We start from the raw sequence: 17,423 nt of genomic DNA on the forward strand, positions 1-17,423 counted from the left end.
TACTGCTTCCAATTTTACTAAAACCAGAAAACTTGGGAGGCAAATCAGAGAAGGCTTTCAGAGTTGCCCATGCTGACAACAAGTTCTCCTGGAGCAGAACAGAGAAATGCCCTTGCAGCATCATCAAGTGACAAAGGGAAATAGCTAGTCCAGCCAAATGCACTCAGATATAATTTCTGCAAGACATCAGCGTTGTGCAGAGGCGGTACCCTGGGACTTTCAGGAGCATCACACAATCAATCAGCAAAGACAAACCAATCAAGCCAAATCCCACTCTCTGTCATCCACTTCCAGATGTGGCTACAGACTTCTGCCAGGATGGTGTAGAAAAACAGAGAAATTAGCTGGAGTAGAAATAACTATTTTTCTCTGCTCCTAAACTATTCCCAAATCTTTAAAACTCAGGGCTACCCATGAATCTTCAACTTTGAAACCACCCTTCAAGGCTCTCAAAGTGCCCAAGGGCTGAGCCCAAGCCTCTCCTCTCAGAAAAACAGGCATCACTTCAAAACCAAGTTCAGGCAGGGGGTGAGGGCCATGCTCCCTTACTCCCATGAGGAGTTGACAGGGAAAGACCCAGGACTGAACCGCTCTTTTCTCATGCATTCAAGAATGGCAAAGGCAAACAAATTGCTCCTATACTCATGGGTACCCAGAAAGGAATCGACTGCAGCTCTTTTAAATAGGTCTAGGCAAAGGCCAAGACTGCTGGGCAGGAGAATGCTTCTCTTCAAGGGTATTTTCCTAGTCTAAGACATTCCCCCAGACTTCTGGTACATACACAGGGCATGCAAACACACACAGGCACTTTATTCACCCAACTACTTTGCGTAATGTTTAAGCAGCAGCAATGAAATAGATCAAGGAGGGTAAATTTCCGATTTCCCTTTTAGCATCACTGCCAAGCAACTACCATGTGTCCCTATCAGAAATATGGCTCAGGGCTGGGCGTGGTGGCTCACGCCTGTAATCCCAGCACTTTGGGAGGCCGAGGCGGGTGGATCACCTGAGGTCAGGAGTTCGAGACCAGCCTGGCCAACATGGCAAAACCCCATTTCTACTATAAATACAAAAATTAGCCATATGTGGTGGTGGGCACCTATAATCCCAACTACTCGGGAGGCTGAAACAGGAGAATTGCTTGAACCCAGGAGGCGGAGGTTGCAGTGAGCCGGGATTGTGCAGCTGCACTCCAGCCTGGGTGACAGCGAGATCCTGTCTCAAAAAAAAAAAGAAAAAAAAAAAAAAAAAGATGGCTCAGGCAGAAATTTCTAACCATGGGCAGAAAACAGAGGTGCAATCTTCACCAGCTGGATTGGTCTGACGCTGCCCAGCTGCTTGCTTTTGGCAGCTACCATGTGTTTCTGCAGAGATAGGTAAGCAATTTCAGAATCGTCCTTGTTTTCTAGTTTCTCTACCCTACAAGGAGTACCTGCGAAGGCTCCACAGGTGTTGGATAGATGGCACTGCATGGTCTCTCTCTTGGGGACAGGCAAGAGTTTTCTCGGGAATGTTTGTGTTTGTCAGACAACAAAGGAGAAGCTGGGAAGAGAAGGAGAGAAGATCATCAGCATGGTAGTGGTGCTGCACCTGTTTGGAGGCGAGAGCCTGAATGTGTGGCAGCTGGCCACAGTTCCCAGGACTGGAAGGTTCTCTGGGCACCCTCAGTCTTCCCCACACTCTGGCACTGACCTCTGGCACTCGATGGAGCAGAACTTGTCACATTAGGTGAAGCCGAGTGAGTAGAACTCAAACTTGAGGTAGATGGACTTGGCTGGAAACACACAGGGAGCTATTATCACACCCTGATTAAAGGCTTCCCACAACACTGACATATTTGAAACAAAATCGACTTTTTTTTCAAAGTAGCAAAAAAAAGTCCATTTAACAATATAGAAAATCTTAATAACAAACAGATTGACAAAGAAGTCTGGATGAATTAATAAAAAGTCTGAGATTTTGACTCCTGCCAAGGGAATGCCTTCATGTTAGATTCAGCTACACACCGTGACTTTGTACCAGTTAGCAGTGCATTCCTTCGTTGAGGTATAAGTAGAATGACTTCCAGCCTAGGGCCCAAAAATAGGTGAGTGCGTCTAAAAGGCATAAAATGTGCCTTCTTGTTATCGCAAAAGTATGTTCAAAGCATGAATTTGGAAATATGTGTTATGCCTCCTTTCCAAAGATAGTGGTGAGGAAAATTTCAGCTTAGTCTTACTAAACTGTCATAAATGCCATATTAGTAGTGTTTAAATAAAATGTTTGGTTGCAGGAGTTATACTTGCTCTAAAATCCCTAAAAACTACATTTTTCTTGTATTAAAAAAAACTTTGGAAACTTTCTGATATGTACATAAGTAAAGAGAATTTTAAAACAGAGCCTCAAATCATGTCTTTTTTATCTTTTTTCTTTGAGACAGAGTCTCGCTTTGTTGCCCAGGCTGGAGTGCAGTGACGTGCTCTCAGCTCACTGCAACCTCCTCCTCCCAGGTTCAAGTGATTCTCCTGCCTCAGCCTCCTGAGTAGCTGGGCTTATAGGCATGCGCCACCATGCCCGGCTAATTTTTGTATTTTTAGTAGAGATGGGGTTTCACCATGTTGGCCAGGATGGTCTCGAACTCCGGATCTCAAGTGATTTGCTCACCTCGGCCTCCCAAAGTGTTGGGATTACAGGCATGAGCCACTGCACCTAGCCAAATCATGTCTTCTTAGAAAAGAAAAAAAAAAAAAGCCATTTTGGAATGCTAAGAGGGGCTGGGCGCAGTAGCTCACGCCTGTAATCCCAGCACTTTGGGAAGCCAAGTTGGGCGGATCACTTGAGGTCAGGAGTTCGAGACCAACCTGGCCAACATAGTGAAACCCTGCCTTTACTAAAAATACAAAAATTAGCCAGGCATGGTGGTGCACGCCTGTAATCCCAGCTACTCACGAGGCTGAGGCACGAGAACTGCCTGAGCCCGGGAGGCGGAGGTTGCAGTGAGCCGAAATCGCACCACTGCCCTCCAGCCTGGGAGACAGAGTGAAACTCGTTTAAAAAAAAAAAAAAAACGCAAGCTAAGAGGCAGCTAGTGAGCGGCGATACACTCTGAGAGTCCCGGACTGCAGAAGGAACTTGGGGCAGGTCTCAGAGCTGAACCCTGTGCAGCGTGCCTGGGCTTTTCCATTGCTTGCTGATGTCGTCTTAGAGTGATGGGGCAGTTTTAAGAGAAACATCTTTGTAGACTCTAGAGACCCATAAAGCAAGAAGAGTGTTTAAAGGTTTGTCCTTAAGCCAAGTTCTTGCTTGTTGGTCTGTTCATCAGCACAGCAGAATGAACAGAAACACTCATGACTGAGACAGAAAAGGAATAAACACAACCAGACAAAAAGCTAATTAAGTACCTGCATGTTAAAGACTTCGTCAGAGCTTTCTGATTGCCCTGTAATATTGCTTACTTCAGCAGAAGCTTGTGAGGACAGTGAGGAGGAAGAGTATCGGTTGACAGCTGGGTAACTTAACGGGCTGTTTCAGGGGGAAAAAAAAGGTCATTAACTCAGTCTCCAAATTGTACTTTATCATATGCTAGAATGCTATGAAACCAAAGTGGGGAAAATACATCCCATTTTGTTTTCTCCTGTTTGCCTCAATATAATCAAATGTTTGAGTTTATTTATTTCTCATGCTGTTGCTGTTTTACTGGTGGCAGATGTCTGCAGCTGCCTCGCGGGTTAGTTATTTCATTAAGAAATAGCGTATTTGACAAATTGTGCCATAAAGAATGAGAGAACCATTCCAGATCATCTTGTGGGTGAGGCCAGATTGTAAGATACTTTGGAGTATGACTTACCTGCGTCTAGGAATTACCCTGGTACCATCTGGGCTCACAGAAGCAGGTGCTGAGTTTCTACACACACGAGGGCTTCCATTAGGAAAATGGACAGGACTGGCTTGCATACAAGCAGAGAACTCCTAAAGATGTAGTAAAGGAACTATCTCATTACAGTAATGATTTGGGCAAAATAACTTATGAGACAGGTTAGCATACTAGGCACACATCCTAATTGTCATCAAATCTTTACATAGGGAGCTGTTAAAGCAAGTTCCGGTATTATTTGGCTTTCCCTCACTTACATTTGTGTTTTTCCAAAAGGAAAGCCTTGCAAATAGCAGACAAGGCAATTGTATTTGAGGGCTCCCTGCTAAAACAGTGCAGTTTGGTAGAAAAACCAAAAGATGTCACTATTGGATACATCATCATCCCTTTAACAAGCAAACGGCAGTGATCAGGCTGCCCTGCCATGGACACCTAAGTATACATACCTGAATCCCTAAGCTCGACTTCATCACAAAGAATTGGTCAACCAGCTTTTTGTGAAGGGGTCTCATATCTTGAGGTACAAACTTCTCATGCACGGCCAAACCAAATTCCAGAATCTGTGCCTTAATTAACAACATAAGGAAAAAACCTCACATCAATGACTGACTACCTCTCACTAAGTGCCTGCTATGGGCCGAGCACTTTACTACGCATTTCGCTTGCATTATTGCTAATCCTCTGCCTCTGACAAGGCAGGAACAGTTGTCACTTTACAGGTGAAGAAAAACTAAGAATCTGAAAAATCCTGCATGGATAAAAGACAAATAGGGATTAGAACTTGGTTCTGATTTCAGACTTAATTTTCCTACTCCCCCAGGCTTCTTTCCCATGTATTTTAGATCTATAATTACAATGCTTTGTGTAACAGTTATGTGTCCCTTTGGCCCCTTCCTTCTCTTCCCAGGGTGGAGAAGAAATAGGGGCATGCGCTGCTCCCTGTTAAGAGGGCCGGCAATTCTCCCCTAAGGATCTCTTCTTTGCATGGCACCCTCTCCCCCACATTTCCCTCTCTCTCCCACTAGGTTCCTCTGTGCTCATCCATCCCTCCCACAGACTTTCAGAATCTGCCAGGGAGGATGGAAAAAACAAAAAGGCATTCTATGACAGTTTCTATGCTGCTTGTTTTTGTTTAAAAAGATTATTCCTGGCTAGGCGCGGTGGCTCACGCCTGTAATCCCAGCACTTTGGGAGGCCAAGGCGGGTTGATCACAAGGTCAGGAGTTCAAGACCAGCCTGGCCAACACAGTGAAACCCTGTCTTTACTAAAAATACAAAAATTAGCCAGGTGTGGTGGCACGTGCCAACTACTCGAGTGGCTGAGGCAGGAGAATTGCTTGAATCTAGGAGGTGGAGGTTGTAGTGAGCCAAGATCATGCCACTGCACTCCAGCCTAGGTCACAGAGCTAGACTCTGTTTGAAAAAAAAAAAACCCAAAAAACTATTCATATTCACTTATAATTCAACAAGAGAGTAGGTCCTACTTAAAAAACTTCCCTGCTGTGAGGATCGGGAGAGATAAAGGTAAACATTCAACCTTCTTTGTTCAACCATCAATAATGTGTGATTCCTTTGATTCGAACAGCAGCTGTCTTTTGTATTTAAAAAATGCTCCCCATGCTAACATGGTCAAAAGGACAAATTCCATAGACTGGGAGGAAAATGAATCCTACATCACCACAAGGTTTTGTTGTTATTGTTGCTGTTTTTAATCTTTGCAGCTTGTGAAGATTTTAGGTTGAAAGCTCAGGTCAAACAGGACTCACCCTGGGGGGTTGGGGCATCCGGCACCTTCCCTAAGGGACCAGGCTCTGGATGCTGCCCACTGCCAGCACATTTGCATAACAAATATCAAGGATGCCTTTGAAAGGCACACTTGGACTGCAGTCTGTCTGAGGCATAAAGGGAGAGGCTACATCTGTGATGAGGCCATGGAAGGGATGTAGGAGGTGAATCTAAACATAGAGGCCCCCAGTCTTCTCCATTTTAAACACTAGCGTTAGGTGACCTCCCTTTTGTTCACAGAATGTTGCAAGTTGGGTTCTCTGGGAAGTAGACTCCAGCATGGATTTCATAATGTTTATCGGGGTGTACCTTGGGATTGATGCCTGTCACGGGGAGGGACAGAAGACGGACTTGACAAGAAAAGAAGTTGAGCTGCACAGCAGTCCTGTCAGCTGCTGCCAAACCCAAGGGACCTCTGGAATGTTTTTAAAAATTTATTTGTATTTTAATCTTTTTAGAGACAGAGTCTCACTCTGCTGCCCAGGAAGGAATGCAGTGGTGTGATCATAGCTCACTGCAACCTCAAACTCCTGGGCTAAGGTGATCCTCCTACCTCAGCCTCCCAAGTAGCTGGGCCTACAGGCATGCACCACCATACCCAGCTAGTTTTTAGGTTTTTGTAGAGATGGGGTCTTGCTATGTTGCCCAGGCTAGTCTTGAACTCCTGGTGTCAGATGATCCTCCTACCTCAACTTCTGGACCTTTAATGGTCTGTCGGAGTTGTCCTGTATTGGTCCCAAATGGCCAGGCTTTCTATTGCTTCCTCAGTATGGGATGTGCGCCACTGAGAAGGTAGCAACCTTGGGCCAAGTGGCTCTCTGCAGCGGAGGCAATCCCTGAAGGGCCCGACAGCTGGAGATGTCTGTTGAGAGCCACACTTCCTGTAGCTGAGGCAGAGTAAGTCTGTCCTGGAAGGAGCACTGGGGTGGTGCATGTCCCTGTCCTCTAGAGAGTTTATCTGAACTACTTTGCAGAGGTCCAGAGAAGGATGATGGCCTCTCCAGTCCACCTCCCCACAGGATGGTGAGACTTGGCCAAGGTCACACTGACAGTCATGTGCACTGCTTGTCTTATAATAGAGATCTCTTATTTCCTAGGCCATGGCTCTTTCCACAAGACTTCAGGAACAAAAGCAGGACATAGAAGAAATAAAGGTTCCCTGGTTTTATTTTTCTTGGGAGTTTTCTTGACCCTGAGCTACCACTTAATTCTGGGGAAATAATTCAGTCAGGCTGAATCCAGCAGATACAGACCTGGGGTGAAGTGAACCATTCATAAGAGGTAAAACACAGATCTTTAAAAATCAACAAAGGTTAAAGTCATTGCATAATCCTAAGTATTGGATGACCGAAACTGCTCACTTCTAGTATCTACAAACACCCAGAGTCACGTTGGGAACTTGACTTATTCTTTATTTCCTTACAGATCAGCTTCAAGTAATTCTCCTCTCTCTTCTGTGGCCACCTCTCTCCCTGCAGTATTAGGTTTTGTGGACTAAGCCTACAGAGCATAAAAAATGGATGAAAACCAGACACAACCTCATTTTCTAATCCAAAGAGCATGCTTTACTTATTAATTCGGCATCATCGAGTAGAAAGAGGTGCCTTTGTCATGTTTCATCACACATATTCCACTTTTCACAGGAATCAAATGTCTTTATTTCCTGTTTAACACAGGCTTCCAACCATGTCTCCTACCTCAGAGGTTTTCAAACCATTTCAGGCTATCAATAGGGACACAGTAGGCAACAGATTACTCATTCCAGTTCTTTGTACTTGATGGTTCCAAATAAATAAAATAAACCACGCTTCTCTGGGGTAGAAAATGATGATGATGAGTTGTATCTAGTTTTGTCCATATCATGTAATCTATAGGTTTACTTTGCAAAATATGACACTGCTTTAAAGCAAGGTCTATTGATTGCCCACTTCCTTATTATAATGCTTAAGTAACAATCTCATTCATGCACTCATATTTGGAGTTGGCCTGAACTTTTCTGAGCGCAGAATTTTGAGTGAAAAGTTGGCATCAAGACTACAGCAAGTCTCTAGGAAGAGAACATTCAAGGAGTGTTTTAAGAGACCACATGAAGCTGTTTGTTTCACAGGTTGAACATCCCTAATACAAAAATTGAAAATCAGAAATGCTCCAAAATTTGAAGCCTTTTGAATGCCAACATGCCACAAGTGGAAAATTCCACACCCAACCTCATGTGATGGGTTGCAGTTGAAACTTCATGCACAAAATTATTAAAATATTATATAAAATGACCTTCAGGCTATGTGTATAAGATGTATATGAAATAATAAATTTTGTTATTTGACTTGGGTCCCTCCCCCAAGATATCTCTTATGTATATGCAAATATTCGAAAATCTGAAACACTTACGGTCCCAAGTATTTTGGATAAAGGACATGCAACCTGTAACTGGCTGCCATAGTCTACTCATTGTTAACTTAATTTTTGCATCCGAGTGGGAAGAAAGTAGAAATTAGCAAGTTGGGATATATTACAGGAATATGTCACCCTTGCTTGCCAGCTTCAGTTAGACCACTGACGCAGGAAACCATGCAGAGGGGGCTCTAGGTAAGCGAGCACATATCCAGGCAAAATAGAAGGGGGTTGGCTTCTGCTTCCCTTACCTGCTCAAGCATCAGCTCTCTTAATCGTGCAATTTTCTCCCCATCTTCAGGGTGACTTAAGATATATTCTTTGACAAAGAATGCCTAGTAAGGGAAAGGAGAATCGGTCTACTTCAGTGGAGTTACAAGACAAGTCAAAGACAAGTTGTTTTTAAAGACCTGGCATCTTTATGGAAATAACACCATTATAAACCACATTTTGGGACAGATGGGCTGATTACTAATGTAGGTGGTTGGTCAGAATGGGAACATAAGGAAAGAATTGTTAAAGGAAGATCAGTGATTGTACAATAAGTACCCTTGGTAAAATAAAGAACAAGCCCAAATCAGTAAGCTATATGGCTTGTATCCTAAAACAAACTGCCTTAAGATTCAGTGTGACCTAGATGGTGGCCTTACCTTCCAGGGTACTATATCTTTCTGTTTAAGAGAGCAGATGAAAGTTCCACTTAAAGTATCATCTAAGCAAGATCGGTCTTGTCTTTTTTTTTTTTTTTTTTTTTTTTTTAAAATAGAGATAGGATCTTCCTATGTTGCTCAAGCTGGTCTCAGACCAAAGTGCTGGGATTACAGGTGTGAGCCACTGAGCCCAGCCCAGATCAGATTTTTCTATGCCCATGAACTTCTTTGCTTAGACAGACAAATTATTTTAGACGGATACTTATTAAACAGTCCTAATGTCCTTTCTACTTTTATTCATGCAAGAATGCACACACACATACACACACACAAACACACACTTTTTATTATCAAAATATAACATGTTGGGAAAATAGAGTTACGGGGCAATTACAAATGACTGATGTTTGCTCTGTTTAACAAAGGACTCTGTGTCAATTGCAGCCCTGTGTTTGCGTGCTGATATGGGTACATAATCTGAAAAAAGATTCATGAAACCCTAAGAAGTCACAATTGAAAACTTTCTCTGAAAAAACAATACCTAATCCTTACCTCTTGGTACCTGGAAACGCCACCATTAACTGCAGCATCTATAACTCCATTCAGGCACATAGTCAGGGGATTAATATTCTGCATCTGTCTTGTCTGACACTGACTAATCAGAGTCTTCAGCTGCTGATTCTTATTTTCCAGCACTTCAATAGCATTTTCCAGAGGACTCATTTCTACCTGAGAAGCAAATGAACATATATATTGAATTTGTGACATTCAAGAAGAAAGACAAAGTAGTTTATCCATGTTCTGAATTATCTGTGCTCCCCCTTGGCTTCCATCAATATCAGGGGCCATTCTGTAGAACAGACAAGGATGTGGAAGTCAAGTGGGATGTTCATTAGCAAGGTTTGGAAAGGGCAGGTAATTATACTTATTCATTGAAATGTGGTTTGGATAATCATCAATTCTATATTAGCACTGCAACAACCAATTTAATCCTTAAAATAATATCCAAGCATCTCGTGTCTTTTAAAACTAGTTTTTTTTTCCTTTTGAAGGGTTAAATATTCAGAGACCCTGAATATTATCACCTTTGTCATGCTTATTTGATACAAAGCACCATGGGAGCTTTGTATTTATGGATCCTCTGATGTCAAGGAGCTTTCAGCCCAGTTGGGAAGATGGGACATATGCCACATGAACCTCGTATGTATATATAACAGCACCATAAGGTGGCACAGGATGGCACACAGTTGGGAATTATAGAAAACAAGATAATATATACTGCAGGATCTATTTGTTGGAGAGCCAAATAGAATCATAATGACTTAAAAATTCCAGGCTCTATGGAGGACTTAATTGTGAAAATGATAAAAGTGCTCTTCAAATGTATGTCATTGGAACTGCTATTGCCTTGAAGAGAAGGTCTGCCAAGCTCTCAGCAATCAAGTAATTCAGGATTACAATTAGCATATTTAAATATTGGTTCATTCAGGCAAGGAAACAAATTAGAGGAGTTTTTAAAGGTCACTTAGATCATCTTAAACCAACACTGAAAAATCCTAGAATATTAAGACTGAACATTCATCAAAGACATAAAAAGAAGGGAAGAAAAGCAAGAACATAGAAGATTTTGTAACGTGTAACCATCAAAAAGCACATGTTCAGGGTATATAAGGATTCTTAAAAACCAGTAAGAAAAAGGCAAACAACCCAATAAAAAATGAGCAAATGAATTAAACAGCCACTTACAAAGGAATACATTCAAATGGCCAGTAAACAAATAATGAAAAGGTGTTGGGCCTCATTTGTGATCAAAGATGTGAAAAATACTACTACAATAACATACTACTAAACACCCACTGAAATGGTAAAAATAAAAATGACAACAGCAGATGAGAGTGAGATTGTGAGCAACGGACTCTCAATTACTACTACTGGAAGTTCAAGTTGGTTCATTCACTTTGGAAAAACAGTTGAAGATACATATATGTGTGTGTGTGTGTGTATATATATATCGATTCAGAAATTCTAGGCATATAAGGAAAAGTGGAGTAGGAGGTTTGTGCACATGTGTACCAGGAAACATGTACAAAAATGTTCATAATCTCCAAAATCCATATGTCCATTGACAAGAGAATAAACATATTGTGATGTGTTCATGGAATGGAATAGTATACAGCAATGAAACAAACTTCAATCACATGCAATAACATGGAAAAATATTACAAATAACACTGAGTCAAATATGTCTCAGTAGAACACAAGTAGTATGTTATATAAAGTTCAAAACCAGGTAAAACCAAATCGACTTGTTTAGAGAGGCAGATAGGTGATACACTAAGCAAGGGAATGGATACCATAAAAGTCAGGATAGTGACTACTTTTATGGTGAAGATGGAGCTATAATTGAGAAGGGGTGCAAGGGAGGCCTGCAGGATACCGCTGGAAATGTTCTGTTTCTTTACCTGAATGGTGGAAAATGGGTATTTACTTTCAGATTATTTGTAACACTAAACCTTTGTTTTATGTACACAAAACCTAAACCATAAAGGAAAAGTCTGAGAGCTCTGAGTAACTGAAAGTTAAAAAGTAAGCAAAACACCTTAGAACATAGAATGGTGGTTCCCAGGGGCTAGAGGGAAGGGGAGAGAACTGCTGTTCAGTGAATACAGAGTTTGAGTTTTCCAAGATGAAAAACTTCTAGACATCTGTTGCACAACAATGTATACATAGTTAACACTACTGTACTGCACAACTAAAAATGGTTACAATAGTAGATTTTATGTGCTTTTGGCTATAAGAAAAAGGCAATCTTCATCTTCATAAATTCAAATGCTATTAAAAATCAAATTTTCTAGAAAGTAAATAAGATATAATAAACACAGGCAAAATACAAACGACTTGGAAAATGTTTCCACCATGAAGGATAGACAAAATGTTAATATTTGCCAAATACTGAAGAAAAGAGACAAAGGATATGATCGGTATAGAGTACATCAATATATGAAAACACATCTTCACTTAGCATTCAAAAAATGCTGAAACAAAACATCCAACCCCAGTATAATTTTGGTCTATTATTTGGAAAGATTAAAATATACAACACTTAGTGTTGGAGAAGATGCTGGGGAAATAAGTATTCCTAAGACTAGTTATCCCCTGTAGACAGGGTGTAAATGATATATCCCATTGCTGATCCATGAATCAGCGGTTACAGTGGGGATACTTTTGATTAATTCACTTCTAGGGAAATCTAAGGGGACGGTCAAAGAAGTGTGCAAAGATATGTCATTGATTGATAGAGTGTTCACCAAGAATTACTTTCCTCTATCCTTCAGATTATAATCTCTAAATACTGTTCACCACTAAAATGAATAAGGAGTCATCGGAGAAATAGCTGCTTCCAGGTCTGAGGCAGGAGATGTTCAAGTGATCCTAGACCACCTCGTCTTACCAGGAAGGATGGTAAAGGTAAGGATGGGAGGAAAACATGAAAGTATCTGGCCTGTGATCCATTCATTTTCTTTACTGGGGAATGTCCTTAAGGGACAGAAAAGACAGGTGACTATGTCTTATCTCTTTGTCAATTGAACCTTCAAGTAAACAGACTAAAAATAATTGCTAGGAGGAAGAGATGTTATCTACAGAATGCCCTAAAGTCCCCAGTCAAAGGATTTCTTTAAGTAAATAAACCAGAATCCATGAGGCATGATTACAGAATGTCCCTGAGAAGCTTTACAACTAACTCTCTGGAGTAGAAAATGGAATGTTTCATAATTGACACTTCATAATTTAAATGTGCTTCTGAATGAGGAACCCTGTGAACCTCAGGGACTCCACCTATAATTCTGAATTATTACTGATGTGGGGAAGACAGACCTAGCTAGCAGATGATGTGTGATGTCTCAGAAATCTCGCTGCTTTATCTGAGCATCCTGCCTGCCTTGAAATTACTAGTAAAGCTTGATGCTGGGAGGGGTCACTGAGTCCTGCGTCGAATATCACAATCAGATCCTGTGTGTTAGCTCAGTAACAAAGACTACTTGGATACTGTGAAAAAAGACTCAGGAGCCATTTTGAAGATGCTCCCAACAGGCAAAGATGGAACATTTTTAAATTTAATAAGAATAACTGCCATGGATTAAAACAAAACAAATATATCCATGAGTTACTAATGATACTAAAAACCAACCAAACAAAAACCCCTCCGGTCGCTTTTGTAGAATACAGCATTATCTTTCCTGTACCTCAGGGTAATCAAATATTTAGTGAGAGGACATTCCTCTTTACAGAGTATTCCAATGAGTAAATAAACATGAAATAAAATATCACTATTTTGCAACCCATAAAAGATTAATGGATGTTGGCGGCTGCCAACATCACACACACACACGGCAACCAGTAGCACATAACACCAAGTATGAAATAGTCTTGTGAAAATAAAAGCAAAACATTTTATCAAGTGTCTAGTTCTAACTACCAATTTACAAGGAATACAGGTGACAGAGAAACATATTAAATGACTTCACTGGTATGCAGTCTGCAGAATCCACACGTACAGAAACATTTCAGGATAAACAATCTAGTTTCTTCAACAAAAAATAAGGAAAGTGATGCAAGGGGAAACTTATAGATTGAAAGAGACTTAGAAGACATTTCAATCAACTGCAATGCATGGCCCTTATTTAAATCTGGATTCGAATAACAGAGTGAAAGTTTTTTTTTTTTTCTGTTTTGAGACAGTCTCACTTGTTCTGTCGCCCAGGCTGGAGTGCAGTGGCACAATCTTGGCTCACTGCAACCTCCACCTTCTGGGTTCAAGCGATTCTCCTGCTTCAGCCTCCTGAGAAGCTGGGATTACAGGTGTGATCCACCATGCCCAGCCACTTTTTGTATTTTTTGTAGTGACAGAGTTTTGCCATGTTGGCCAGGCTGGTCTTGAACTCCTGACCTCAAGTGATCTGCCTGCCCTGGCCTCCCAAAGTGCTGGGATTACAGGTATGAGCCGCCATGCCTGGCCTAAAAATATATAATTTTTTTTTTTTTTAAAAGAGGGTTGAGACTGTCACCGAGGCTAGAGTACAGTGGTATGATCATAGTTCACTGTAACCTCAAACTCCTGGGCTCCAGTGATCTTCTGGCCTCAACCTCTGGAGTAGGAGGTTGCTAGGACTGCAGACATATGCCACCATGCTGGCTAATTTTTTAAATTTTTTGTTGAGACGGTGTCTTACTACATTGCCCAGACTGGTCTAAAATGCAGAATAAAAGACTTGGTAAAGTGTGAACGAACACTGTACATTTTATGATCAAGTAATTATTGTTAATTTTTAATGTGACAATATTTCAGGTTTTTAAAAATAAATATGAATACTAAAATATTTGTAGATGAAGTGTTATGACATCTGAGATTTACTTCAAAAATAGTCCAGTTGAGAGGGAGCAGGTAGACGTGTAGATGAAACAAAATTGGCCTTTTTGATGGCTGTTGAAGCAATGATGGGTAAGTCAGGTTCATTATATCATTATACATTTTCTCTATTTTTGTATGCTATAACTTAAGTTTGAAAAGGTCACTGGCTGCCATGTACAGAAGAGACTACAGGGATAAGGGGGAAAGCAAATCTTTTAGGAGGCTACTGCAGTAATCAGGCACTGGGTGGCGCTATTGGGGGGGGCGCTGAGGAGTGGTTAGATTCTGGGTATACAGTATTTAGAAAGAGGCACACTGTTTCCTGATGGGCAGGATGTGGTATGACAATATTCTCGTGATCTTTAGTTGGATTTTTAAAAAATCATTTATGGATTCTAAACTATAAATGTTTGTCTTGATTAAAAATTTTTTAATGAGCTTAGGTTTTTTTTTTTTTTTTTTGAGACAGAGTTTTGCTCTTGTTGCCCAGGCTGGAGCGCAGTGGCATGATCTCAGCTCACTGCAACCTCTGCCTCCCCGGTTCAAGTGATTCTCCTGCCTCAGCCTCCCAAGTAGCTGGGACTACAGGTGCGTGCCACCATGCCTGGCTACTTTTTTGTATTTTTAGTAGACACGGGGTTTCATCATGTTGGTTAGGCTGGTCTTGAATTCCTGACCTCAGGTGATACACCTGTCTCAGCCTCCCGAAGTGCTGGGATTACAGGTGAGCCATGGCAGCCAGCTGAAATGAGCTTATTTTTTAATCAGGACAAAAACACTTTTTTTGGGTTTTGAAAATAATAAACTGCAGAGGAAACAATAGTTCAAAGGCATTGATATCTTAACAAAAGCTGATAAGCTATGGGAGGGCCTATGATTTAGAAAATAAAGGTCCCCAATTTCATCTGAAACCTTTGGTGCCACATGTTTCAGAATTAAGAACTTTTCAGATTTTAGAAAGGAAGTATAGGGCCATATATGGTATATTATGTAACCCCTAGCAGGATCTAGGGCAGGTTCCTTTAATCAAATGCATTACATTAATAAGGCTGGGCATGGTGGTTTATGCCTGTAATCCCTGCACTTTGGGAGACAAAGGCTAGAGGACTGTTTGAGCCCAGGAGCTCAAGAGTAGCCTGAGCAACATCGTGACACCTCATCTCTACAACAAATCAGAAAATTAGCCAGTTGTGGTGGCACATGCTTGTGGTCCCAGCTACTTGGGAGGCTGAGGTGGGAGGATCACTTGAGCCTGGGAGGTCAAGGCTGCAGTGAGCCATGATCATACCACTGCACTCCAGCCTGGGTGACAGAGCAAGAGCCAGTCTCAAAAACAAAAACAAAAAGGAAATATATTTCTAAAGTGAAACACAAGAACATTCACACTAAGTGAAATAAAGTTAATAAATGGACTTGCATTAGAAAAGCTTGAGTGTATTATTAGCAAATGAGCTTTGGAGCCAAACAAATGAAAACATCTCTTGGTTTTCAGATGTGGACATCTGCAGATGAGGAATTTCAATTCAACGTGATGTATTTGTATTGAGTACCTACTACCTGTCCCTGTTCTTGAAGACCTTCTACACTAGGAGTTAAACCAGGAAACCAATAGCTTTAATTAACAGTGAGGACATTCTAGGCAGCAAGAACAAGAGAAAAACACAAAAGCTGTTAAGAGTGGGCTATGTTCAGGGAACAAAACAGCTGAATTTGATTTGTTCCATTTGATGGAACATAAGATTACATATTCTAATAAAGCAGGTAGCTGATGTTTGAAAGGTTGTGTTTAGTAATGCTCCTTTTATCATTATCAGCGTGCTTTTTTTATTAGCATCGTATGTGTGTATGACACTTCCAAGGGCTAGGACCATTGGTGAGACTTCACAGGATTTAATGCTCTAGGTAGTAAGTAGCTAAAGGCTCTCTGGATCATTAATGCAGCATGGATGACTAAAAACACTTCTATAAGTTGGACCCATGCCATTCAGCGGGAAGCATAATAAGACTTTTTGAGGACTGCATTTAGCAGTCTCCCCACTTCCATGGAAGGTACCAGGGCACAACATGTAAGCAGCCAGCTTTTGGGGACTCTGGACCTCAGACTGGACAAGAATACAACTGTACTGATGTAATCTGCTGAATAGAGTTCAATTTTAATTTTTAAATCCTTAGCTTAATTGAACATGATAGGCTGAGAGAAGTTTCAATGCTGAGACATTTCAGGTAAGACAAACAATTCTTGAAAAACAATTTGGTCAGGAGCTGTTCTTTCTTCTGGATTGACAGAATAGGCTTGTGACCTAAATAAGGTATGAATTACATTATATTTGCACAATTGGCACACTTCCTATCAGAGAACTATGGCAATGAAAGGGTGAGACCCAGGCTCAAAAACAACAAACACATCATTATTTCTGCAGTGAAACAAATGAACATTCACACTAAGTGAAATAAAGTTAATAAATGGCTATAATGGATGTGGCAAGGGAGGCTGTGAGACTGCAGGGCTGTGGCTGACATCGAGGTGCTGTCACTGGAAGAGCAGCACAGACAGCTGGGCGGGTTCTCACCCTGGATGTGGCTGCCTTCAGCTGCTGCTCTCCCTGCTCTCCACAACTGGGGACTGGAGCTGGGGTCACATTTTACAACCGGAGGGTTCTGGGGAGCTGTGGTTACCAGGTTCTACAGTGGCATCCACTGATCTACAGTGGGTGCTCCACCCAGCACTGTTCAGTAAGACTAACACGCTGCCATCCTTTCTACTGGGAACTGTAACAACACGGACTTACTGTGCATCGGGCACTGTGCAGAGACTTGACATTAGCCTCCTTCTGCCTGTAAGAAAACCACTGCTAGAAGAGATTAATATAATTGGCTTTGGAATCAGAAATGTCTGGGTTGGAGTCTCTCTTCAACATCTTGCTATATGATCTTTGGCAAAGGCTTTTGACCTCTTGTCAAAAATTGCAAAAACAGGAATAAGAATATATACCTCATAGCTTTGATATGATGATTAAATAAGATAAAGCAGGTAGTATTAGCACTGGTCTGACACACTAAGCATTGAAGGTCACACAGCTATAGTAATTAGGAGAGCCGGAATTCCAAGTCTTCTAACTCAAGGGCCTGAGTAGTTTTTTTACATGTAGCAAATTGAGTTGTTTTCAAGGAATCCCTCCATCTGGATGCATTAGGATAATATTAATATTCACCTTCTCAGCCTTGGTAATAGTGGTCAATACCATAAACATTCACTATTTTCCTATGAGTGCTTCCAGAGAATCTGGGTCAAAGGAGAAGTAATGAATACACGGCCTAACTCCAAGTGAACAAC

The 17,423-nt window shown here is 41.3% G+C and overlaps 1 protein-coding gene across 3 annotated transcripts in view; it reads right to left on the reverse strand.

Annotated features, from left to right (window-relative positions):
* The window catches only part of DOCK4 (dedicator of cytokinesis 4), a 475,993-nt gene that overhangs the window by 11,519 nt on the left and 447,051 nt on the right, over positions 1 to 17,423 (reverse strand). For all 3 annotated transcript variants that reach the window (XM_032761480.2, XM_032761481.2, XM_032761479.2), the window contains 7 exons: positions 9,232 to 9,408; positions 8,281 to 8,364; positions 4,300 to 4,419; positions 3,827 to 3,948; positions 3,381 to 3,501; positions 1,693 to 1,774; positions 1,433 to 1,542 (listed from right to left, as the gene is read on the reverse strand). In XM_032761480.2, coding sequence (XP_032617371.1) covers positions 1,433 to 1,542; positions 1,693 to 1,774; positions 3,381 to 3,501; positions 3,827 to 3,948; positions 4,300 to 4,419; positions 8,281 to 8,364; positions 9,232 to 9,408 — 816 coding nt within the window. The remainder of the gene's footprint in view (positions 1 to 1,432; positions 1,543 to 1,692; positions 1,775 to 3,380; positions 3,502 to 3,826; positions 3,949 to 4,299; positions 4,420 to 8,280; positions 8,365 to 9,231; positions 9,409 to 17,423) is intronic.

The sequence above is a fragment of the Hylobates moloch genome, unplaced genomic scaffold (genome assembly GCF_009828535.3).
Source record: "Hylobates moloch isolate HMO894 unplaced genomic scaffold, HMol_V3 SCAFFOLD_1, whole genome shotgun sequence".
Taxonomy (NCBI): domain Eukaryota; kingdom Metazoa; phylum Chordata; class Mammalia; order Primates; family Hylobatidae; genus Hylobates; species Hylobates moloch.